The following is a 24884-nucleotide window of genomic DNA, read 5'->3' as shown; positions in this document are numbered from 1 at the left end:
AAAAAATGAAACCATTGGAAAGGAGTAGGGAGAATGACTCTCACAATGAACAAACCAAGTGGATAAACGTTCAACTTGAGCTGGAGTCAGAGCTCCTAATGCAATTCACAAGGGCACACAATACTACAGTGTAGTGCGACTTTTTGCGAAATCGTACTACATATAGCCAGTTTATGTCTTTGTGTTATCTTGTATTATGTTTTAAGAGTTGTATTTTGCAATTTGGGGCTTTTTTGTTAAATTAAAGAGATGAAACATAAAAAAATGGTGGCATTTTAGGGGGCCTTGAACAGATTAATGGCACTTGAATTCTTTTCAATGGGGAAAATGGATTTGATTTTAGAATAAATTAGGTCTTCAAGCTTGGTCCTGTAAAGCATTGAACTCGACTCAAGGCACAACTGTACTTTGGAGCCTTGATAGGTTTTTACATCCACATCAATGTGCATACTAGATTAATTGTGTTATCAACTTCCTTCTTAAAGTGATGCTCTGCGAGAAAGCGACAGTGTGATTGATTCTCTTAAGAGTCTCGCTGTCTTTCTCCCTTTCCCTGAGGGGGCCGCACTCAGAGCAGCACCAGACTGCTTCGCCCCCTCTCCGATGTCACATTTGCATTCCCGTGTCGCCACGCAGGCTAGCCCACGATTTGTGCCGAGCCTGCACGTTTACACCCAACTCGTAAAAAAATGTGATCATAGGACACACAGGGCAATAAAAGTCAAAAGGTTTGGGATTTTTTTTTTTGTACAGTGTAGTTACACTGTGCGTTGCCGAGTCCACTCCTTCAGACATGCTTGTAATGGAGCGAAGATATTCAGTGAGTAAGATGTGCCTTGAATCACATGTGAGCCCACATCATCCCCACCCAGGGTAATTAGACTCCAGCTTCCCATTTACCCGCCATGCATTAACGGGCCATCCTTCCTGAAAACGTTGCGCTCTCTTCAATTAGATCGCATGAGACCCGAGGACGAGTCTCTGGCCGTCAGACAGCCGGCCCGAGCCATGCCTGCACAACAATTACATTATCCCAGACTGAGAGAAACAAGACGATCGATATGGTGCACTGACGTCTGGCCGCCCACTTAAGTAGCTTACCGCTGCAGCTGAAAAACGACTTTTGACAAATATGAAGGAGCCAGTTGGTGTAAATGTGTTCACACTAATTGAACATCGGATATCTAATTATATGGGAAAACAATGACATGCCCAGTCACATTTCACAACATTTTTGTACAAAACAACATTACGAAGTGGGATAACTTTTCCCATGATAATTTAGGCAAACATAATTAGCATCTTAATACTACATCGATCTATCTACCTCCACACACAACTATATATATATATATATATGGTAGAGGACCCGGGCTTGAAGGAGATATTGCCTCGGTGGTGTGGTTCGGGTAAAGAATTATCTATATGTACACTGTATTTTCCACACTATAAGGCACTTCAGAATATAAGGCGCACCTTCAATGAATGACCTATTTTAAAACAGTTTTCATAAATAGGGTACACCACATTATAAAGCGCATAGAATAGAAGCTACAATAGTGGCTGCAGTTGCATTATGCATCCACTAGATGGCACTAAAGGGAATACAATACAATACAAAACAGCTTTATTTCTATAGAGCTTTCATAACCGCTGCACTTTTTTTTTTTTTTTACTTCACAGAACATTTAAAATTCTACTGCCAAGAAATCAGATTTTTGATCCATATATATATATATATATATATATATATGGGTATTGGATTATAAATCACACTGTGGGCGTTTGAGAAAGTTGAATGCCTTTAGGCGCTCCTTATAGAGCGAAAAATACGGTATATACACATATTAACCAATACACAGTAAATGGAAAGGAAAATTGAAACAGTAAATGGCTGTCCATTCAAGCAGTTAAATAAATGGAAAAAGGCTGACTGGGATTACTTTAGTCCTGTGGTGCACTAGTGTCAATGAATTTCAAGGACTAATATGTAGTGTGCCATTTCAGACAACATTCTTTTTGTGTTTTGGTCCATTTATGATGGTGGGTTAGGGGTCTTACCGGCAGATTTGGGGGTGAATTTGTCCCTGTTGCCTGCACACACAGCCAGCAACCGGTAGCCAAGGTCCAGGTCAAAGCCTTGCTGGGCTGCCACGCGACTCACCACCTACAGTAAAGCAACAAAAAGAAATTGTTGTTGATTTTTCAGTTCGTTATTGTTTGTGAAGCACGTAAAGTAAAGCAGAGTTGCTCACCAGCTCTCAATTCTGACAGTGAAACCTTATTCATCTTTAAAGATAGAGGAAAAAAAAGTCTTATTACTTTAAACGTGTCATCCGTGGTTCAAAACGCTTTGTACTCCCCAACTTCAAAAAAAAAAAAAAAAAAGGAGGCGGTGCATTTTGACATGAAGCATCGGAATGACAGGCCTGAATGTAAGTGTCGTTGAGTGATGGTAATAAAGAGGTAAATCTTTTAAACTGGAAACGCCTTTGCTTTTATCTACCACATGACAGCTTTGCCCTGCTTCCATCTGACCTCCAAGCTACTCATTACGAGGTCAGCCAGGGTGGCATTTTGTTGTAATACAAAAATTAGGATTATTTTGAAGTATACGTCATTAAGCACCGACGGCATTAAAAGGGGCTACATTGACACATCTATCATTTTCTAAAGAGCTCCTCATTTAGGATGGCAGGTGATTCGGAGCCTATCTCAGCTTACTTTGAGCGTGAGGCGCGGTACATGTTCAATCATTTAAGGCACGAACAGGAACTCTTTTTGTCGTGAGCGCTGATCCATATGGGACACACAAATGTGTAATATTTTATAATGTTACACGTGTTCTTATTTGACTTTTACTCTTGGCAGCAATTGTGCCTTAGTGCTTAGCGGGTTTGCCAGATCATATCAGAGAACGTTGTCTATGCACTTTGTTGCTGCAGTTTTGATGAGGAAAACAGTTCAAAAGGGCTCAACTGTTCACTCTTTCCTGTCCCATATGAACAAGAGCGCGTCTGAACCGTGAAACAACAGTTACTACTAAAATTTCTTTTTCGGAAGACTTCTGGAAGACTGGTTGTTCATCTGTCTAACATTCCTTGAGGGTTGGGCTTCAAATCCCAGCCTCCGGTCCTCCTTTGTGGATTTTGCAGGAGGTTCATTGAAGACTTAAGTGTCACAGACGCGAATATGAGTGTGAATGTTTTTCTGATTTTGTCTTTATGTGCCCTGCGATTGGCTGGTGACCAGTCCAGGCTGTACTCTGCATCTTGCCCCCAAATGAACGGGTGAGCGACGGCTCACCAGTGACCCAAATGAGGACAAGTCTCGAAAGATGGATAGTCTTGTGACTAATATGCGTGGGATCATGTGCAAGGTTTGCAAAGTTTCTGACACATAATAAAAAAATAATTTAAAAAAAACAAACATGTGACTTGACCATGACCATTAATTTCCCTAACTTGATGCATTTTCATTCAAAGCATTTTGTAAGCAATCTATAAAGGGTTCAAAGCAAAGTGTGTTCCACAACAAGCTTTTCAACTCAAAGCAATGACCTTCCTGGTATGCTCAGCAACACACAGGCAATTTGTGTAACAAACCCATTCTGTCAAAATTCAGACCTTTAAAACCACAGTGGTATAATAACCGCTTCCCCTCACACTTTCTTGGGTCACAAGGTGGCTTTATTTAACAGTCACGCTCAATAAACAAGCACAGAACAGTTTCTGTGCAACCGCTAAACAAGCCACCATCGGGCCAAATGAAGCAAGGGGTGAAACCGTTAATATACCGCTGTGTTTTGGGCTTGCATTGCGAATGTCATGTGACCGAACCGAGAAAACAGGTTAATCGTCAATTCCAGTTGACAGTATACTGCTAACTGATGAATGAAAATGGGTGGATGAATCCACTTCATTTTTATGCCACAAATGCAATCAGAGTCTGACATATCAGAATACTGTGTTTTGACCACTGGAGGCAAAAACAACATATTTCAAAGAAAAAAATTGACCTGACTTCTGTTTTAATACTGGTGCATCTCTGTTCAAGGATTATTTGGATTCACATTCCCTTATTTTCCGCAGTATAAGGCGATTGGGAGTATAAGACGCACATTCATTGAATGGCCTATTTTTAAACGGTTTTCATATATAGGGCACATCGCATTATAAGGCGCATAGAATAGAAGCTACATTAGTGGCTGTGGTGATGTTATGCAACCACTAGATGGAGCTAGGCTGAAGGGAATACAATACAATGCAATACAGCTTTATTTATATTGAGCTTTCACGACCAATGCAGCTATAACAAACCACTTTAAAGAACATTTAAAATACTACATCCAAGAAATCAGAATATTGACGCATGTATAAGGCGCATCGGATTATAAGGCGCAACGCCGGCTTTTGAGAATATGGAATGCTTCTAGGGTCGACTTATAGTGCAGAAAATATGGGATTTCCGATCGAAATGCTTTGGACTTCATATGACTTTCTGGAACGGATTAATCATGAAAACCCGGAGGTTCCACTGTACATTCGAAAACCAACCAGGTGGCAGAACTGAAAACGATGTCTCCAAGCAATGACTCTGTTGAAAAAACAAACAAAAAAACACACACTTACACCCACACACTTACACCCACACACACACACACACGCACACACACATTGTCGAGGGACAAAGGAAGGTGCAGTGTATCTGTAACAGCTGTCATGTCATCCTTTATTGGTTCCGTTGCCGAAGCTCCACCAGGGAATGACCTCCTCCACATGCCAGAGGCAACAGGCGTCTCCGTGCATGCGTGCCGTTTCATTTAGCTGCAGCAAATCCCATCGGCCAAATATCCCACACGGCGGTATTAATATTCCAAGCTTGGACACTTGCAAGCGAGACGATGACGTCGCAGAGATGACTAAAATCCCAGGAAGAATGCATTGACCGCCCGCTGTAATTCTCTCGATAAGGAGCTGTTTGCTCTCCGAGTCTAATGAAGCAATTTAGCAGATAGACGGGGGGGCGCCATGCTGAGTGCTTGGCTTCATTGTATGGCTCTTTATCAGACTGTAAGAGGCTTTTATTGTGATTTACACATTAATGAGCCTTTATCTGTTTGCTCACGCTACCACTTGTGATAGGAACAATGCTCCTCCAGTCTTTCTCACTGATCGCGGCCGGCCAAGCCTTTTGATTTCGACGCGCGTGCGGGTGTTTGTGTGTTTTATTTGATCACACACCTACTGGAGAATGGGCAGACGGAGCTCTGGCCCTCCGCCCGCGTCGGTGAGTGATGGTTGGTGAATGGAGAGCTGCGGGTTGAATGGTCCCCGCGACACGCTTGCTAGCATTGTGTGTGGTGCAGCCACAGTGGGTCGCAAATGTTAAAACCTCCACGTTAGCGGCGGTGACTGTCTCATAGCTAGAAAGCCTTGTGCGATAGGCGTCCCCCCGCCCCCCACACCTGTACCGCGAAGATTAAAGCTCCAGGCAAAATTGTGTGTAGCCTATTTATTTTGAGGCGAAGACAAACGCAGTTTTATCAAACCGTAGCTTGCGATAAATTTCAACCGGAAGCCTCACGAGACAAAAGCACAGAGGACATTTCATGGCGAGCATTCATTAAAGCAAATATCTTGTTGACGCCATCTTAAAGGCGCTACGAATTCCAGCGCGAAACCACATTTGATGTTTGCTTACCGTCAGGCATCCCATGAGGCTCTGTTCAAAAGGTCGCTGGAAGGCCCGGGGATCTCCGCACCAGTCGAGCAGCTCTGTGGCCGCCGAGTGGAAGTTGGCCGGGTTCTGTAAGTGCTGCGTGAATACACACCAAAAAAAACCCCAAACCCGTCAGAAACAAAAGGAAACGATGTGCGAGTGTTATTTCCCCGCTTTCTCACAGGAATTGTAAAAACAGTCGGAACCAAAGAATGCTCGCAGCCTTGCACCGTGGATCCCTCTTGATTCGAGGTCTTGTGTTTTTGCACGACCCCGTGAGGACCTTGACTGTGTCCGATGTACGCCTATTTGGCGCTCCGCTGCATTGTGGGAAGGAGATCATAACCTCAGCCACAATGATGCCAATGTTTCTTGTTAATCTTTCTTGGCGACGGACGGCCTCGCCCCTCACAGCCTGCGCCCGGTCTTTTTCCCACCAAAATCCTCCCTCCCTGCTCTTGTCTTTCTCCTCCAAAATGTAACTGAGCGTGAGCGCCGAAATCCGACTCACTGGCTTGTGCCCGCGCATAAAGCAAACAACCTTGGTCCTGGCAGCCATGTGTACACACGCTATGGCCGACGGGTGGATGTTGTCTAATCTCTTTCAGTGTCTGTCAGTCTCTCGCGCTTGTGCGCCGAGGCTCTAAACAGTCAAGTCTTTTCTTTCCACTGTCTGAAGGCTACTCTAGCTGCCGGGACACAATAAATGGTTTTAAAAATTGGGCTCCCTTTCTTCGCAGCTCAGGAGGTTAATAGCTCTGAAACGACACAGAGCCCCGGCGAGATTGAGCCCACTTGAAAGCGTTTATTATGCTCATGTGGAGCCGGAGCGCCTTGTTTTGTGAGTTCCTGCGGAGAAGGTAGAAGCATTGTCCTTCGGGGCCGGCGAGAGGTGAAGGCTTCTGAAAGGCTGGCTTTTTTTTTTTCCCGCGTGTGACAAAAGAGCCCACCCGGAGCACCCGCCCACTGAGAAAATCTCTGAGAGCGACCAGACATATCATGAGCCTCGAGGAGGAAGGCCTTGAGTGACTCATCCTTTGTGATCGCCACGGTTACCCCGCGCCACTTTGACCGGGAACGCGGGGAAGGCTCTAATGGAGTCGGCCTGTTTTATATGAGTGATATGAGCTGGCATCACCGCCGCTTGATGGGAGGCGCGTCAGCCTGCGGCACCGGAGGAATCCGAGCTCGCGCAGCAGGGGCCCGTCTGCCCGCATGCAAACTCGCAGCTCCTTTTGCCGCAACATGCTCGCTCGCCACTGCCACTCTGCCTGACGACACGAGTTCCGGTGCGAAGGGAAGGACAGTGGCAAGGGAGGAAGGGGCTCCTCTTGTTGCCGTTCCGGGTTGGGTAAGGACAAGGACGGTGTGTGTGTGTGTGTGTGTGTGTGTGTGTGTGTGTGTGTGTGTGTGTGTGTGGAGGGGGGGGGGGATAAGGGAGCGCAGCAGTGCTGCTACAAATTCCCCAAACAAAGAGATGATGGAGTGATTCCTTTTGAGACGTGCTACAGATCAGTCAGCTCACTGCAGCCTACCTGAGTGCATAGCCAGTTCAGTGCGGTTTGCATTACAGAAATTGATTCGTGGCTGTAGATGACTAGAATCCTTGACAGTCTTGACATGTATTCCAATATTTAACAAGATGAAAGCGCAATTCGGGAAAAGCGAGGCTGCCGGGGAGTTACGGAAGATATCGCCTGACGTCAGTGCAGGTTGGATGGGTTCGATTAAAACTGTGATGGTGAGAAAGTGAGTGTGAATGGCTGCCTGTCTGTGCCATTTCGACCAAACCAAAATCATGTTCCATACACCTTTCTTGGCCAAGGTGATGACAAAGAGATCTGCAACTGGTCCCCGGTCCCCCGGGCAGGACACAGTTGCCACCCACCGCTCCTCAGGGACGCGAGTAAATTCAGACAATGCCAAATGACCGCTGGTGACAAATCCTTGCTGGGTATTTAACGGTACACACTGGCGACCGTTCCATGGTGCAGTCCGTCTGTCGCTCAAAGTCAGTTGGGACAGGCGGCGGCTAACTTTGGCTCATGACTGGTGGCACAAAAAGTGGATGCATGGATGGACCCAGCGAGACGCTGGTGAACGTGTGGTTAAAAACTCCGGTATGAATCTGGCTGTGTATAAACATCCAAACACAGATTTACATAAATGTATGTTATAGGGTTAGGGTGAAATTAAACACTTCGGTTGGCTGAGATCGGGAATGGAGCAAGAACATAAAGCGCTGCTTTGAAAGGGTGCATAGTGTCATTCTTCTGTTGTTTAATTTCATGATTTGGCCACACTGTTTCCCACTGTCATGATGTCACGCTGTTATTAAGGAGATTGTTGCAAGCCAAACCAAACTCAAACCAGTGCGCATCCCCCCCTCACCCACCCAAACCACAACAGCATCCTGCTGGAAATGAAGAGTAAATTCTGACACATGAACCCAGATTCGGGTTCATGTGTCAATCCCACCAAACGTGTGTCAGTATGCCGAAGTCAAGATTCAGGCAAATCCAAGGCACCTTCTGATGATGATGATGGAGCGTGTGCACAAAAGTACATGAAGAAAATGTTCAGAGCAGGATACAAAAGAAAGCTGAGGTCAGGAGAGGTCAAACCTGTTTGATGCACTGAAGCCTGTCATTGGTCTGCTGGATGTGCCGGTCCATGGATGGTAGCGTGTTCATGTTGGCGCTTCTACCAGGACGCCATGAAACTTCAACTTGTTGATCTGCAAAACAAAGAGGACGGACGGTCCGTTCAGGGCACATTGCTGTAAAACGAACCTTGTGATGTGTATGGACAGAAGTGTAAAAAAAACACCTTGACGCAGAGTTGGAAATCACAACCTCCAGCAACCAATTTTTTGGGGGGGAATATTATGTTCCACTTTTCGACTAAAAATGGTCTGCAGTGTTTGTTCAACTATGGATGCGATACTGTATTACAATTGACGTACTGAATCATTCTTGAATTTCCACTGTGAATGACAGTCAAAGAACTGAGTTAGGACCGGAGGCGAGCAGCACGGTGAAGCAACGGGTAGCATGTGCGTCCCAGTTCCGAGATTCCGACTTTTGAAAAATTCGGGCCTTCGTCCATGAACTTGTTTCGGAACTTTGACTGACTCCGTCATTCCAAAAACAAGCATGTACCGTCCGTTACTTTTAAGACTCAAAATTGTCCATACGTGTGAAGGTGAGCGTCGTGGTAATTTGTCCACATGTGGCGCTATCTCCCACCTTTCAGCCCAAATCAGCTGACAAAGGCTCCAGCTCACCTACTGCCCAAAAGAACGCAAGCGCCCAAAAAAAATGGATGGAAAAGGGAAGTGTATACTATATTTTAGGGAGGCATTTATTTGTCTTAAGTGGATGGGACTAACAGGGACACGAGAGGGATAATATTTGAGAAAATATGGGGAGTAGTTCAACAAAACAATTTTCCACCATAACAAACAATAATGAACATAGTCAATACATTGTACATCTTCTGTCTCATAATGAGGCACATCAGCTTTGAGCATGCTAAAAAGCACCGTGCCCCCACCCCCAATCACACATGCTCATTCGCTCTGACCAGCTCTGGAAAATGGGTTAAATCAGGATTAATAGGCATCGTGCTGCTTTGGTAGTGAGACCTCTGTCCCTCGCCATCCCAATGTGTTTATCTCACCACAGATTCCTCCACACAAAAGGTGAAACTACAGGTGGTGGCGGGGGTGGACGGGCAGGGCTATAATGTATATGCATTGCGTGCGCCTTCTAGAAAGCTGCTCGGTACTGATAAAGGCTCTCTCCGGAACCCCCGCAGTGTGCAAACTGTGGATGCTCAGCCAGCAAAATGTTCCTGTGCGGTGAGTTGATCTTCCCGAAATGTTGCAAATGTGCACCCTCTCCCTTACGAGCATGTAAACATAATAGCGCCCGTCCTCCTTTTTGATTGTGTAGAAAGGTAAGACTTCAAAGGAGCACTTGCAGAAAGAATAAGAGTGTGTTACTAATCCTGCGAGCTTAGCGGAGTAGAATTACCCACACTGCATTTAGAACGTCTCAAACATTAAGGGGAATGTGTTCAAATGGCGGGGAGGGAATGCTATTTTTTTTTCCCACCCAGCCTACATGTGATAGAATGATGTTGCCTTCACTGACCATCTGTGAAAATCACCCCACGAGGCCCAAATTTAACACCACTCAGATTTGGCCCCCGTGGCCTAGTTCTTCTGTCCCGCAGTGTCACCTGACATCCAGTAGATGTCTCCCTCTTCTGTTGCTGCCCGGTCTCCATTCACACATCACAACCTGGAGCCTGTAGTAGTCCAGGGGAGGGCTCCTTTAAGCCCTGACAAGCGCTACAAATCCCTCACAGTCACTTCTGCGGCCCACTAGCGGGGCACGCGCTCCAGCCAGCCGCCGGCCGCCTGCCTGCCTGACCTTGTGGCTATTGATTCACTGCTTTTCTTCTTCTTCTTCAGTTGTCGCAACACATACGATGCCAGAAGAGGAAGAAGACGAGTGGAGAGAACGGTGTTGACAGGGAAAGTGAACAGCCGCCTGTGGACAATATCAGGTTTATCGGGTGGTGTAAAATGACACTCTGAGCAGTGACTGTGGATAAAGGATCCACGCTAAAAAAACGTACACATTAAAAAATAATAAAAATAATGATTTTGTGTAGCGGTGCTGATGTTTTGGTTAACAGCACGTGTGTGCAATAGTATCTGTGAATGGGAATGAGTACAGTTATTACTCATTTGTTGTCCTGATAGGACAAAGGCAGGCAGGAGGGGCTTATTCGTTCTGTTCTCGTAATAGATGTTCTTTCGCAACCAACGCCGAAGTGGCTAAGAGGTGTGCTGTAAAGGAAGCTACAAAACTGAAACCATATTTACTTATGTGAACCATCTTCGCATTTGCGATCCAATTTTTTTCCAAATGGGGAAATTTAGATGAGGCGTATTTGCGTCCGGTGCAACACCTGCTGATGAAAATCTCGCATCACCCGTTGACATCTCCTCAATTCAAGTTGCATTGAAGAAAACGTGTTCGGAGAGAAACATTCACGGTGGCATTGTTTTAAATAAACAGTATTTCCCACCAATTCGCTTTTTCGTTGGTGTCGTTTTGTTTATGAGTCATGGCTCCTTCTCTGAACACAGTCTCCCCTTTTATAGAAGCTGGAAAAGACCAAGCTTGAAGAGCTTGTCCAGGGAAAATGTGCAAATGTCCAAGATCAATAAACACGGGTTGCCTCAGCACCACACCCCATCACACGCGGTATGTAGTATAACGTGAGCCCCACCGCCCTGCATGTTTACTTTGTAAATACAGTAGTCAGGCAATAACAAACATGCTCATCTGTCATGACATCATGGTTGAGGGTGGTGGTGGGGTGGAGGGGGGGTGGCCGGGTGTGTAAACTGTTGTAACGGCAAACTCGAAACGCCGTGGCCCTCTTTCTTTTCTTCCCCGGAATGTTCTGTCTTAGTATCGTCGATCTTTATTGTCTCCCCAACATCTTAATCAGCTGCACTCAGCAGAGGTGCAAAACAAAGGATTACACATCCAATTACGCTGCGACAGCACGAGCAGTCGGCCTGAGTGACAAAACACAAACAAAACTCGACATTTGTGGAAGCTTTTGCCTCTTTCCTAAATCACAAAGAACTCGTGTGTGGAGGGGGGGGGGGGGCACACTAATGTGAAAGCGCCGAAGATGCACAAGCACACAAGTTAATGATCACCTGCATCTCACTATGTGCACACAGGCTGAGGATTTATTGTCACTCCCAAGCAAAACGGCCAGCTTCTGCTGCTTACAATCGATAAGCTTTGATGAATACCAAGTCCATCAACTTGACTAGTCATTGATCTGACCATTTGAAGTAAGCTATCTAAAACATCCAGTTAAAAATCGCTCAAGTTCTTGCTATTCTCGTGATCAGGAGTGTCAGAAAAAGGTTCCAGGACTGGAGTCACAAAAGATGTATTTTGAACCCAAGCATCACTGATCCTTTGCGATGCAGGTGTATTCGACTTCAAAGTTTGTCAAGAATTCAACTCCCACATGAAGTTGACTCTCAAACTAAATCCAAGCAAAAAGGCAATCACACATTGTGTATTTAAAACAACCACATTTAGTCGCCTTTTAGTAGTAACCTTTTAGTCTGCAAGGTTGATGCTAACACTAAATAGCATCAACATTGGGGTGCTATAACCCTTTGAGCAAAGGACTGAGCACAAGTAGGCAATTTAAATTTTCAGAGCCATATATTCTTTATCCTCTTCGAACAATGACTAATAGTGCCGTACTGATGAGCTGAGAGGAGTTGACACAGCTCAATGAACATTATTTATGTCTGTCTTATAGTGCCCCCAGGTGGCCAAGGCAGGCACGAGAGAGAGAGAGAGAGAGTGAGTGACGCAATGGCCGTTCAATTGATGCAGCGTGACTAAAATTGTTTTTTTTTTTCAAATTCTATTTAATTATGTTATTACCATATGGTTGCATGAAGTAACCTGGACTGGTAATTATTTTTGGTAATTATTTTTAATTTTCATTGGCAGGGCTCGAATGCAAAATGTTTTTCTGGTTTGAATTAATTTACTGTGGCTTTACAAAAAATAATCCAGTGTCCGTTCAGCCTGTCAAGTGTCGAACAATAAAGTCTTATTTAACAACAACAAGAAGTGTCAGTGTGGCTCTGCGGACACAGTGGGGGGGGGCTTCTACCCATCCTCCTCGCCTTTGCTGACACACGGCCGGCCACATTTCTCTCTCTCAGTCTCTCTCGCCTCCCACAGACACTTTGTGCTTTTTGCTCTTCTATTCTATGGCCCTCAGACATCATTAGAGGCGCCCAGCACGTCGCTCTTTCTCCACCACCTTCCATTTCCCTCTCTATAATTTTCTTCTCTGCCGACGCCCCCCCCCCCTCATATCTCAAGCCTCCCTCATTCCCCCCCCCCCCCCCCGCTTCCTGGAGGCCCCTGCCATAACAGGAGGTGGAATGGATTCATTTGCTCTAATGTGGTTGAGGCTGCAGCGTGGCACGGCGTAGCGCCGAGCGACACTTTTTTCCCCGGGTGCGTGCAGCCTCTGTGTCGGGCCGGCCGCCTGTGTGCAGTTCATGTGTTTTCAAACAGGCCAATCAACACCACTCAGCTGCGCTGGCCCTCGTGCTTCCCCGCCTTGCCCCCCCCCCCCCCCCCAACGCCTCCTCCCCTACAGTCTCTGCGCACACGCCATTATCTCGAGTGGAAAACTCCCATAGCCATACAGTCACTCTCATTGCGTTTATTATCCCCACTCTACTTTATTCTCCTTCCCCCCCCCCCTCCTCACACAGCTCTCAAACTGTGTCAGGCTAGGCAAAATAATCAATTATTTGATGGTTAAATATTGCGCTGATTGAGTGGAAATGGCTGTTGATTAATCGGGGCTGGCAATGTTTGGATGAAAACAGCAGACGCGCTGTTGATTCAGTTTAATTCACAGCCTAAAGTGGAAAACATGTCAGCATTAATCTACTATAAGTACAGTAGTACCTTGACTTAATTATAATACCACTGGCTGGCATCCCCACCGAGTCGAGTATAGGACATGTTGTGAGCCTACCTAAGAGCACGTTTACCTGAGCCTTTTTTAACTTAAAAATAGATTTCTGCTTGCCAAAACTCTACCCCCCCCCCCCCCCCCTGTGTTCCTAGCCTTTTTTGTCTTGTTTACCTCCAAAGCTTTTCGCCATAAAATGTCGATGATTTTCCAAACCCAGAATGTACCAGAGCATATTAAAAATATTTTGGCTACTTAACTTGAACATTTCATTTTCAGGCATTGTCATCTTTTGATCTCAAATCAAACAAAATTGTTGTCTTGGGAAAAAAAAGTAATATAAATGTAAAAATCCATTCTTCTATCCATTCTCAACACCGCTCATCCTGAACAGGGTCGCTGGGAGATGCTGGAGCCTATTCCAGGTGACTTCGGGAGGAAGGCAGACTACCCCCTGAACTGGTCGCCAGTCAGTCGCAGGGCACATATTGAGACAGACAACCACCCACAGCCACAATCGCACCACACACAAGTCAGGCGACTTAAATGTAAAAAAATGTGAAATCAAAATACAGTCAAATCTCGGTTTTCGAAGGTCTCTGTTCTCGACCAAATCAGTTTTCGACCAAAAAATGTGTTTTTTTTATCCCTCGGATTACGACCAAAAATTGGTTCTCGACCAAACTGAGCGCACTTGAATGCGCCACTTGACTCCTCTTGCATTCCTTACACGAGGAAGTGACGCTTCCTCGTGTAGTGTTCCATTGTGAGCAGACGTGTTCAATAAAGATTTTTTTTTTTTAAGAGTGTGGTTTCAGTTTTTGAACAGCCTTCTGGAACGGATTATGGTCGAAAACCGAGGTATGACTGTAATTAATAAAATTGCCTTTGCAAACAAAATAAAAAAATAAACAAAGAGCCAACACGCTGTTGTGATTCTGGCACGGCTGTGCCAAAGGTTATTGTCTCCCTCCGGGCAAACAAGTTATATAACACACATACCATTTCATTGTTAATGGGTTTATGAAATGACAGATTATTTACTCATCATCTTGGAAATAAATGATTAGATGTGTCCACATACCCTCTGGAATGTGCGCGCGTACCCTAACCTGGTTAGGAAACACTGGTGTAGCGTGTCGGTCATCCAGGCCATGGTAATCGCAAAAGCTGAATCAATGCATCGCGTTGAATTCTGTTTTGAATCTTTTTTTGTTTGTTTTTTTAAAAACGTTAAAAGATACAATTATGCTATTAGGCTATCATAAACTCATGTTGTTTTTCCAACTCTGAGCACACCTCATTCATGTTTTTCAAAACTTGCTTTCGCAGGACGCTCGGTAACAAACCTTGGCAATATGTCCGCCCACATACTAAGCAGAACTGATATTTGTTCTTTCCCCAGAATGTAGCCTGCTGACTAATACACTGACGGACGAACAAACAAAAAGTACTCCAGAATTTTGGATCTTGTTTGCAAGTTTTGCCATCTGAGCTCCAATGGAACCATTGTCCTGCCCTATAAGACCAAAAGTGGAGTCCAGTCCGTCCATTCCTAACATATGACGTCATGAAGCTCTCTATTCATAATGTCTTGCATCATTCCTTTGTAAGCAGAAAGTAGTATGCAAACAAACAGATGGGCAAAAAAAATAAATTATTAAAAAACCCATAGATTTGCCACTCCGTAATGTTTTTCCACCCCCGACTCCAAAATGGTAGTGCCCAACGCCCAAGTCAGTAAGTAGCCAACAAAAATACAGACCGACAGTCGAACACAAATATTCACAGATCAGCCTTGGCGGCGGTCGGCGCTACAACTGAGTGTCATTCTCATTTATTATGTTCTAAGAACCCCGTCTATTCCCCACTCTCTTCGCAAACTAGCTAATAGTCACATGGCTCCCTCAGGCCTTCATAAAACATGGTGTCACCGCCGCCAGCCTCGATATAAATGTGCAATGATGCTGTTTGTTTATCTTGTGTTTTAATGTGACAAGCGGCGGAGCAGCGGGCGGCCATGCCCCGCGAGCAGCTGTGATGTGGGCGACACGCGAGCCACTACGCTCGCTTCTATAAATACGGCACTTCAGCTGTGCCGCATTGTAAGAATGCGCCACCGGATACCCGACCCACAAGTTCATTATTCTACAAGGTGCCCCCTCTGTTGGCCAATTAAGTACATTGTCACTACAGCTGTGATTCCCAACCGAGGTGACGATACCGTAGCGAGAAAGATCAGATTGCGGGGAATTGATCATACAGTGGATTATCAGAACAGTTCTTCCAAATATAGCCACTCCCAATTGATGGAAAACACCACCGACAGGCTAACAATATGCATGGATAGTGGCAATGTTACACAACATTTGAATGACACCAGTGAAGCATCACATGTAGACAGACAACGTAATGATCACGAGCCTATATTGTTTATCCTCTGTGAAAAACAACTAACATTACAGAAGCGTACTGAATCAGAGTAGTTACGAAACTATTTTCTGTTTGCGTCTGCATGACTGTATGATATCTTATAAAAAACGTTCATAAAAGCCACAGTTAGAAACCAGAAAAAAAAAACACTTGGGGTTCCATTAAACATGGCCTTCAAAATCAGTTACCCATCTTATAATTGAGCTACACAAGATTGGCATGAATTAAGTGACTTTTCAAGTATGGCCAACGCGTTTTGATTAACTAATTAGATAAAGGCTAACACGCTAACACACACTTCCTTCACAGCTTGTGTGACAGCTTTCTCACTGTCTCTCTTGCACACCCCTTATAGCAGACACACAAAAGAAAAGACACTCTTATTTTTTATTTAATTTGACATATCCCTTTAAATGGCATGAATTGACACTTTCCTTTTGGGCAAGGATGTTTTTTTGTATGTTTTTTTAGGGTTTCTACTGTTGGATAAGTAAAAAATGGATGGGTAAGTGGATGTTTAAGTCGTGGGATGTCTTTTTGAAGACCAACACCTCTTTGTGATTAATTGGATATTTAACAGCATCTCGCCACTCAAGTAGGCTATAGTAGGTAAGCAGAAGATGTGAGACAAAATAGAAGGAGAAACGCCTCGAAAAACCAAAGGTGAAGAGCGAAACATTTAAATTAGAGGGATAGGAGGGTTTGGCTTCGGTGTGTCTACAAAGGGTAGTTCACCGAAAATACCGCTAAACCACATCACAAGTGTTGCAAACATCAGTGATGCTCTGCAGAGATTACTTTGTGATGAGATGTGCACTCGCATGTTGTCTGATGTGTTGCGAGCAGCAAGGGGCTTTGTGAGAATCAAAAACGGTGAGCAAAAAAACCCCCACACAGGTTCAACATCACATGATGAATGAATGAATGAGTGAACTCATTCCGATGCAGACGACCAGCAGGGGAAGATTGTATGACCTGGCAGCGAATGGACGATTTCCCGCTAGTCACCAAAGGCTCTAGATTTTGATCGTTTGAGATGCGAAAGGAAGTGCGTGCGTCTGCGTGGGGCCAGTGTGCATATCTTGTGTAAAACAAACCGGATGGGCATTTCGTGAGCACACACTCACACACGTGTGGCCGCCAAACGGGTAAACGGACAAATTCCATGTCCTTCGGTTGCAGCAGCAAAGCGCTGACCCAAATGCAATTAAGCAACATCCAGCGGGTTGAGTGAGTGGAACACGGACGGACACACACACGCACACACACGCAGTCCATGTGTGGAAAGCGCGTGCTCGCGAAAGAGAAACACAGCGGCGGAAGGTGAGGGGGGTGAGTGGGGGTAGAGCGTGAGACTTGACAAAGAGCGAGTGTGGTTCAATGTGCTCAGTAAGCCATGAAATGGTATTGGTGCTATTACGGGGGAGGGGCATAAATATATCTGTGACATGCACTCTGCCATGCTATCTTTAAAAAATTAATACAGTTCTTGCATTGACATTATAATCCTGAGAAGAGATTGGCTGGGCATCAAAAAAATATGATAATATAAAATGAGGCATCAAAGTCATGAAAAAAAAAACAACGAGCCGTTTTCTCTGTTTTCAAACAATGGGGGCGTGTCCACTGAATGCATTGAAACCACACCTTGCTCAACTATCAGTTGTCAATGCAAATACAACTTGTATGCCACTTTAGCTAATATCGTACGGTGTGTTTGGACAGTTTAAAATATATCCACTTAAAGCCTCCACTGGATCCCACGGGACTTTTCTATTCTGCAACAATGAGGCGTTCTAATGTGGGACCACCACCACAAAGGCCCTTTCTACATGCTGGCTTTCATGGCAGATTTTTTTTTTTTTAACCCCGTTCCTAACGTCTTCACCTCTTTCTCTGTTACATGTGCGCAGTCGCGACTGACACCGGACAACGGGGCGCTCTAAGGACAAAGATGCATTGTTTTTCAGGTTAACCATCGTCATCAAGTTCTCGACACAATTAAACGAAATAAAATCAAGCTTTAACAAAACCTGAGTGAAGAAGCAGGTATTTGTGAGTGGGAAGTCAAAGGTCAAGCGTCCCCTAGAGGAGGTACAGGCAAGTATAAGGACACGGGGATGAAAAGTGCCGCTCGCCTCAGCAGCCAGGAGGGCAGACAAATCCCAAACAAATCATATTTTCAATCCTCTGACATGGTGAAAGTGTTTAATAAGCTTCGAGGCGGCGAAACCATTCTGCGTGGGTGGAATGGGGGAGCACGATGCCCTCATTCATCTTACTGCATGTGTGTGTGTGTGTGTTTGTTCAGTGCGGCGTGTCAGCACGAGGGCACGGGTTGCAAAGAAGACAAAAACTGTGCGCTCGCTGTGAAAATGAAACCGTCTAATGGCGCACACATGGAGCCGCGCGGCGAGGGAGCCTGTTTACTTGTGATCTCACCATTTGTTACAGAAATGCACATAAAAAAACAAAACAAAAAAAACAACAACTCCCGGTTAAAATTGATTCCTAACATGTCAACATGATACTTGACAGAGTGCGCGGGAACAGGAAAACAACAGCCAACAAAAGGTTGGTTAACTGTTTTTTTAAACCTACGCGATGTTCAATCCGACGACTTTTAAAGGGTAATACAACACAAATGTGACTTTTTGATTTACTTGCACGCAAACTTTGAATGTTCACAATGCCATTAAGTATGAATTGGCAGCTAAGGTGTGACTTATCGCTAGTTTAGCTTCCACTACAACTACAACTATTTACAGCACCAAAAGGCGAAATAACCAACCAGGATTTTTTGATTGGCGTGACTGCTATGCCGGAGTGGTTTATAGTACAACAAATACAGTACATGCCAGTGAACTTATTTTAAACAACAACACCAACAACAACAAAATCAACAAAAAACAAATACACCCCTTTTGTCATTTCTGTTAAAACTGATTGTTTGACTTGACAGTAGTATGTTAGTCAAATTATCAAGTTTGTCCCCATCCCCAAAACAACCAACCAGACAGAAGCCATGACCGATGAGGTGTCAATCATCATTTTCCATGCACTTCGCCTGTTACCTTCTGGAACTTTGCTGAAACTATGGTGGAATATACACCTTGGGTCAAGTAAAGAGCTGAAGGACCGCATGCAGCTAAAGGACCTCATGCAGCTGAGAGGATTCAGAAGCGACATGGAAATAGCAACATCTCTGCCCAACAGCTATCACCTCTCTTGGGTTTGTACATTTCATAGATATAACTTTCATGTGATAACTTTGAGCATTATAGTAATATTACAAATACTTAAGTCATGCTATCAACTAATGTTGGCTCGTTTACAGTGCTAATGCTAGCTGGGTATTGCTTTTATTGAAGCTTCCAATGCGTTCTCCATGACCGTTAATCACCATTTTGCACTTTGATAATCGTCTGCTATCATGAATGGCCATGTTTGAGAATTGCGCTTGTGCATGTTAATGAGGGGATCAGTTATGCTCAGAAAGGGATTGTTGAAGTGAGGCTACATTATAATCTTGCTATAATCAGTTTTAACACTACAGAGTCCCACCTTAAATGTCAGTTTAAATATTTTTGGTACAGAAAAAAAAATGTTGGTGACAGTTTGATCCTGGAAATTAAATTTTCATGACTTCCTTTCAGGGGGAAAAAAAATGACACAGAGGGTTCACTGCATTCAATAAAATAACCATTCATTTGTTTTGAAAGCGAATTTTAAGCGTTTTCAAGCCCCTGTGGACACCTTGGTTACATTTTATTCAACTGAGCTTGCACTGGAGGTACTGTATGTCTGAAGCAGTGCAGGCCAACAGATAAATAGATGAGCAAGAGAGCAACAGCGACACCAAGAAAAAAAAAAAATCTACTCACGACACATTACATGTAGTGGGACGCCAGCCAGGAGGAACGTGCTGGGAGAGATAGGAGGGGGAAATGGCTGCAGAGCAGGAGAAAAGGGCGGCAAGAGGTCGTCCCTGGGTAATTTGTTCTGGTCCTCTCGCAGGGCAGACACACAAGGAGCAGGTAAACCAATTACAGTGTGACATGAATCACAGAGAGCCAACAGCAGGCCCCACCGTCGCGCATCGCACCGCGCCGCAACACACCGGCTCATGGTAGCAAGCTTAAGACTCACCAGTTGGTCGATTGCAAACCCCCACAGCACCACCACCACCGTCACCTTAGCGACTCCTTTATTTCCCTCCATGATTGCATTCCATTTATCTTGGAGTTTTATTAGGCCAGGAACCATATTTGTGCGGGTTAAATGGGCTGTTCAAAATGGACCCCGCACACTCACGAAGATCAAGTCAGTGAGGTCAAATAAAAAAAGAACAATTGTGGCATTCAATATCGTGATATTAAAATGATTATTGTGTAGTTACAAATAGGTAACGAAAACAATTTTGGTCCCCCTTTCCAAAAAGATGCTCCATCGAAATGTAAAATAAATGTTCATGAATACATTGTTGGTTCAAAATAAATAAAGAAACTAAAATGAGAAGTCCAAAGCAAAAAAATAGAAAAAAAATAATAATTATTATAAAACATATTAGCAATACACACATGAACAATGTGGAAAAAATAGTCCATATTTTATTACTGTATATGTATTATTTTTATTTTTAAAAGTATTTGCGTGTGCTGCTGTAACACCTGACTTTGAGGATTCACTTATTTTAATCAAAATAAATGAACTAACACGTCACAGTAAAAAACAAAGCAAAACAAACATTTTGTTCATAACATTATTTTTTTTAAATTGAACAAATAATAGATAATAATTATCATTAAATTATCAACCAACTAACTACTACTACGACGATTAATTAAATAAATACAATTGTAATTTTAAAATCTGATGAAATATGAACAATTAAATAAGAATTTTGCAATATTTTACTCAAATAGTACATCAATAAGTGATTGATGTTATTGTAAAATGTGGAAATATATCAAAGTGTAAAGACACAAATCCGGAAATGCAGCCTCACTCGTGTTGGAGGTTGGAATTTCGAATTATTTCAGTGAGGATGAAAACATTTGCTGATAACAGAGAGGAACGCAATGTTTTCTTGAGTTAGGTCTGACAGCTGTCTAATTTAACACATTTTTGGGTGTGGAATCCAAAACTGATCTCAGTTTCTTTCTCTATGACATCAAGTCTTTGAGCAAGAGGATCTTAAAACATGTGTGTGTATATATACAAATAAAATACTAAGATGGAATAGTTCTGTTTGCAGATATTGATAGTTGTGACCTATTGGGAGCTGCACACACCTCTCACCACACTGTCTCAATTGTGACTGTGCAAACAAGTTGCCACGGAGCTGTCGACGAGTCCAATTAACATAAAGTGGTTTACTAGTCTTACTACAGGTGATCAGTGGAACGGTGCTTAACTGGTAAGCTGCGGAGAAAAAAAAACTTGTGATGCTAGGGAAAAAAAATACTGACTGCAATGTTAGAACCAGCATGCCAATTGTAGTTTTGACCAGCATAAAAATCTAATTCGACAGAATTTAATTTCAAAATGGTTTGGCATTTCTGATTTAGAATTTTTAGCATGCCTCAGACATGGACGGAGGAATGCGAATTGCGTAGCCCACTGCTCCAGTATGTCCCTAATTGTGTGTACTTGCTGCATTATGGCGTCAACAGAGGTCAAATTTACAATAAAAAGGGGTCTTAAGTCTGAATGTCAGCTCCCAATGGGTGTCAAAGGTAGATACTGAACGGGGTGGGGGGGGGTGCTCTGTGCATGTTTACCCAACAAAGCCTTGGCAATTACTTTCATTTTCCTTAATCGCTAAACGGCTGTCATGGGCAAAAAAAATAAAATAAAATAAAAAGAAGAAATCACGTCATACAAACGCCACCGGCTACGCCTTCGACACACCAGAAACAACTTGTAAATAAAGAATGGTCTGCGGTGGGGGCTCGGGGTCCCTGTCGCCTCCTAATCCCTGCAGTTGATGCTAAACTGACAGGAGCGTGGTGAAAATCTGCGGCAGATTGGTTCAAGAGAAAAGGAGTTTGACAAGAGTGGATTAGATATCACACTCTGCTCTATTTGAGGGAGCCTTATTGCTTGTAGATTCAGGAGGGGGGGTAAACATTTGATGAAGGGCCTTAAGACGCTTCCGAGAGTGAAGGATAAAGACGGCGGTGCGCGGAATTGGACAGATGTGGCGGGAGTGGAAAGTAGCGCCTGCCCGCCAGTTGTGTGTGTTTGCCAAAGCAGCACGCTGGCTCAGTAGGCAAATCGCAACACCGGCGAGATCCAGTTGGCAGACATTAGCAAACATATGTGAAATGTACAATCTCGCCTGCCCCTTGAGATTCATCGGATCCCTTTTTTTATTTAACGTAGCGGAGGAAATGATGTTTTCATAACCGCTCACATGTCGGGTAGTTGGAAAATGCAAAACACAGCCAAATTGAAAGTAACCTGAAATGCTGCTTCAAAAATAAAGCTGTTCTCTCTCGCATCTTTTTCATAACTACATGTTGGAACCACGAAAATGTATCCGCTAAGAAGCCCCCCAGTGGCTGAAATACATCCCGCTAGGTCGCCATGGAACGTTTCCACACCGCAACAACGAGGCGTTCTAAAGCGGCTTCACCAGCCCGGTCCCCGCAATAGCTTTAATGTTGGACTTTTCTTTTTCTCTTGCATTAACTCTAATCCTACAGTGGGACTTAAGCCAAGAAAGCTTCATTTAAGCAAAAATCGAATTCATTTCTCAAATATGTCAACAGTTTTGCAAATTCCTCAGTGACTAATGCAATAAAATGCAGCCTTATGCAGAAGTTGCTGTGCATTTTGCTGCTGATCCAAGGTCGGATTTTTGGATGTCTTTTCAGCATCACACCCATTGCTCTCTTTCTTTCCACATTTCATCCCATTATTTCCTTGTTTCCCCCCCCCCCCCTCTCCCTCCATCTCTCTATTGTCTCACTTCCATCTCCACCCTCTTCATCCTTGGTCCCCTCTCTTCGCTCTTTCCACCACCCCCACTCCCTCCCTTACTCCCTCCCGTTCTCTCTCCATTTCTCTGGCCCTAAAACCAGCCCCTCGGCCGCCCGCTTGCGTTCAGATGGCTGTTACCATGACAACCCCCTTCTTTCAGCTCTGGCAAAAAAAAATAATAATAATGAAGACAATGTGTTTTCCATTTAGATGAGTTTTCAGGCGCGGCAGGGAGATATGGAGTGTCCATCTTGCCTCCTCCTGCACTGCGGAGGGAATGTAATTAAAAAAAAAGAGAGGTTTCTAACTCTGCCTCTTTCTGTCCGTCTGTCCGTCCGACGCCCCGCGCACGCTAGCAGCCGGCTGGTAAAGTGAGCTCACTATTGTGACCACAGCCAAGGGAAAGCAGCAGGGAAAACGTCTGGCTGCAAACAAACGGCGAAGAAACGCAGCAAAAAGGGCGGTGAGCGGCAGGTAGTAAATGAGAAAAAGTTCTCGCCGCCGCAGCCCCCATTTTCTCTATTGATCGATTACGCAGCACAATGAAAGGAACGCTCGGAAAATAATGAACATTGCAGGTTTTGTTTGAGAGGTTTACGGAGGATGAGAGATGAGCATTTCACAGCCTCACCCTCCAGGCTGGGAATAAAAGCCGTGACCGGTGGAGCCTTTGTTTTGCGGGTGATTAACTTATACGGAGCGCAAGCAAGGCTAAACACTTGTTACGTACTTTAAAGCTCAGACCCAACAAGGAGTGAATTCAGACGCCGCAAAAGAAGGCACGGTGGGGGTTGAAATAGGTACTTTGCTCCAAAATTTGAACGGTGTATTACACTAGCCCGGGGGTCGGCAACACGCGGCTCCAGAGCTGCATGCGGCTCTTTAGCGACATCTAGTGGCTCCCTGGAGCTTGATCAAAAAAATGTTTGAAAGTGGAAAAAGATTTTGATAGTAAGTGAATATAGCTCAAATAGATATAGATACATGTTGCAGCTCCGAAAAAGGAGAGCTGTGGTGTTGGTTTTTTAAAACGTACCCTTTATTTATGCTTTTAACAGTCTCGACAAACACAGACGCGTCTGTGTCCGGCTCCGTGCCTTCTCTCTTCTCGTTTGACTGAGAGGTGTTCAAAGATAGCCTCAGAAAAACGGAAATTAATGATCACTTCACTGACACTAAGAAAAGCGAAAATAATACACCAAAACAAAACAAACAAAAAAAATCAAGCGAGGTAATTACAAAATAAATTCTATGGGGGTGTTTGTGAACACACAACAAAGGAATGAATAACAAACAATTCTGAGAATGTCCAGTCTCCTACATACATACGGCATGTGTTTCCTTCATTTTAAGTTTGGGTTGCCGACGGCTGCACGAGCCAAACGACACTACATTGCCAAATATTGCCGTTTTCATCGACGCGTCTGGGTAGCGCATGCACGATAACTCGAACTTGATTAAAAAAAAAGTGACAAGCAAAGGCTGAAAAGAATCCTTCAAAAATGTACTTGTCCGAGATATTTTGTACCACCGCTACCAAATTTGAACGACGGTACATATAGTTTCGTCATCGCGTATGGACGAAGTTTGGCAAAGTCTGATGACCCGCCATAAAAAGTCAAACTCTATGATCTCAGTGACAGTGACTCATGACGCAGATGCGCAAAACCCAGTTTCACATCACAACATGAAATTTGGTTGGCATGTCTATCATGACCCCCTTAAAAAAAAATTTTTAAAAAAGGATAAAGAAGCCATGCGTGAAAAAAAAAATAGGAAGCCATTTTAGTTGCAAACACCAACGATCTCGTCATGTTGGCTTTACCGACGACTCCTTATAAGGACGGTTTCCAAAATGCACAGCAGGCCAGTTGAAATGTTAGCCCACAAGGTTGCCAATTCCACAACTCTGGCATAAACAACATTCCTGTCGTGTTCCCATAATATCGCTTGTGTATGAACGAAAACACCAACTACACACACGTCTCGAAGAGTGCCACTTGCAGGCGGAACTTAACACAAAATTGCCAGTTTTTGTGTTTTTATGAAGTGCTGAAGTTTTTTTTTTTTCCTGGATTACAGCCTCTGGTGCTGGATGTTCCATTCACCAAAAGGAGGAGCAGGAAAAAAAAAACAACACGAAGAAATTAAAATTTATTGTGCACTCTAAGGGTGGTGAGTCA

The 24884-nt window shown here is 44.1% G+C and overlaps 1 protein-coding gene across 2 annotated transcripts in view; it reads right to left on the bottom strand.

Moving 5' to 3' along the window:
• Positions 1 to 24884, bottom strand: part of zmiz1a (zinc finger, MIZ-type containing 1a) — a 118751-nt gene that overhangs the window by 25167 nt on the left and 68700 nt on the right. For both annotated transcript variants that reach the window (XM_086121835.1, XM_086121836.1), the window contains exons 4-6: positions 8346 to 8458; positions 5704 to 5817; positions 2062 to 2167 (exon numbers count right to left, since the gene is read on the bottom strand). In XM_086121835.1, coding sequence (XP_085977961.1) covers positions 2062 to 2167; positions 5704 to 5817; positions 8346 to 8414 — 289 coding nt within the window. In that variant the 5' untranslated portion in view covers positions 8415 to 8458. The remainder of the gene's footprint in view (positions 1 to 2061; positions 2168 to 5703; positions 5818 to 8345; positions 8459 to 24884) is intronic.

Source organism: Hippocampus guttulatus, chromosome 10 (genome assembly GCF_054856545.1).
Source record: "Hippocampus guttulatus isolate MCC_2025c chromosome 10, RoL_Hgut_1.0, whole genome shotgun sequence".
Lineage (NCBI taxonomy): Eukaryota > Metazoa > Chordata > Actinopteri > Syngnathiformes > Syngnathidae > Hippocampus > Hippocampus guttulatus.
This window is presented reverse-complemented; position numbering and strand designations above follow the sequence as displayed.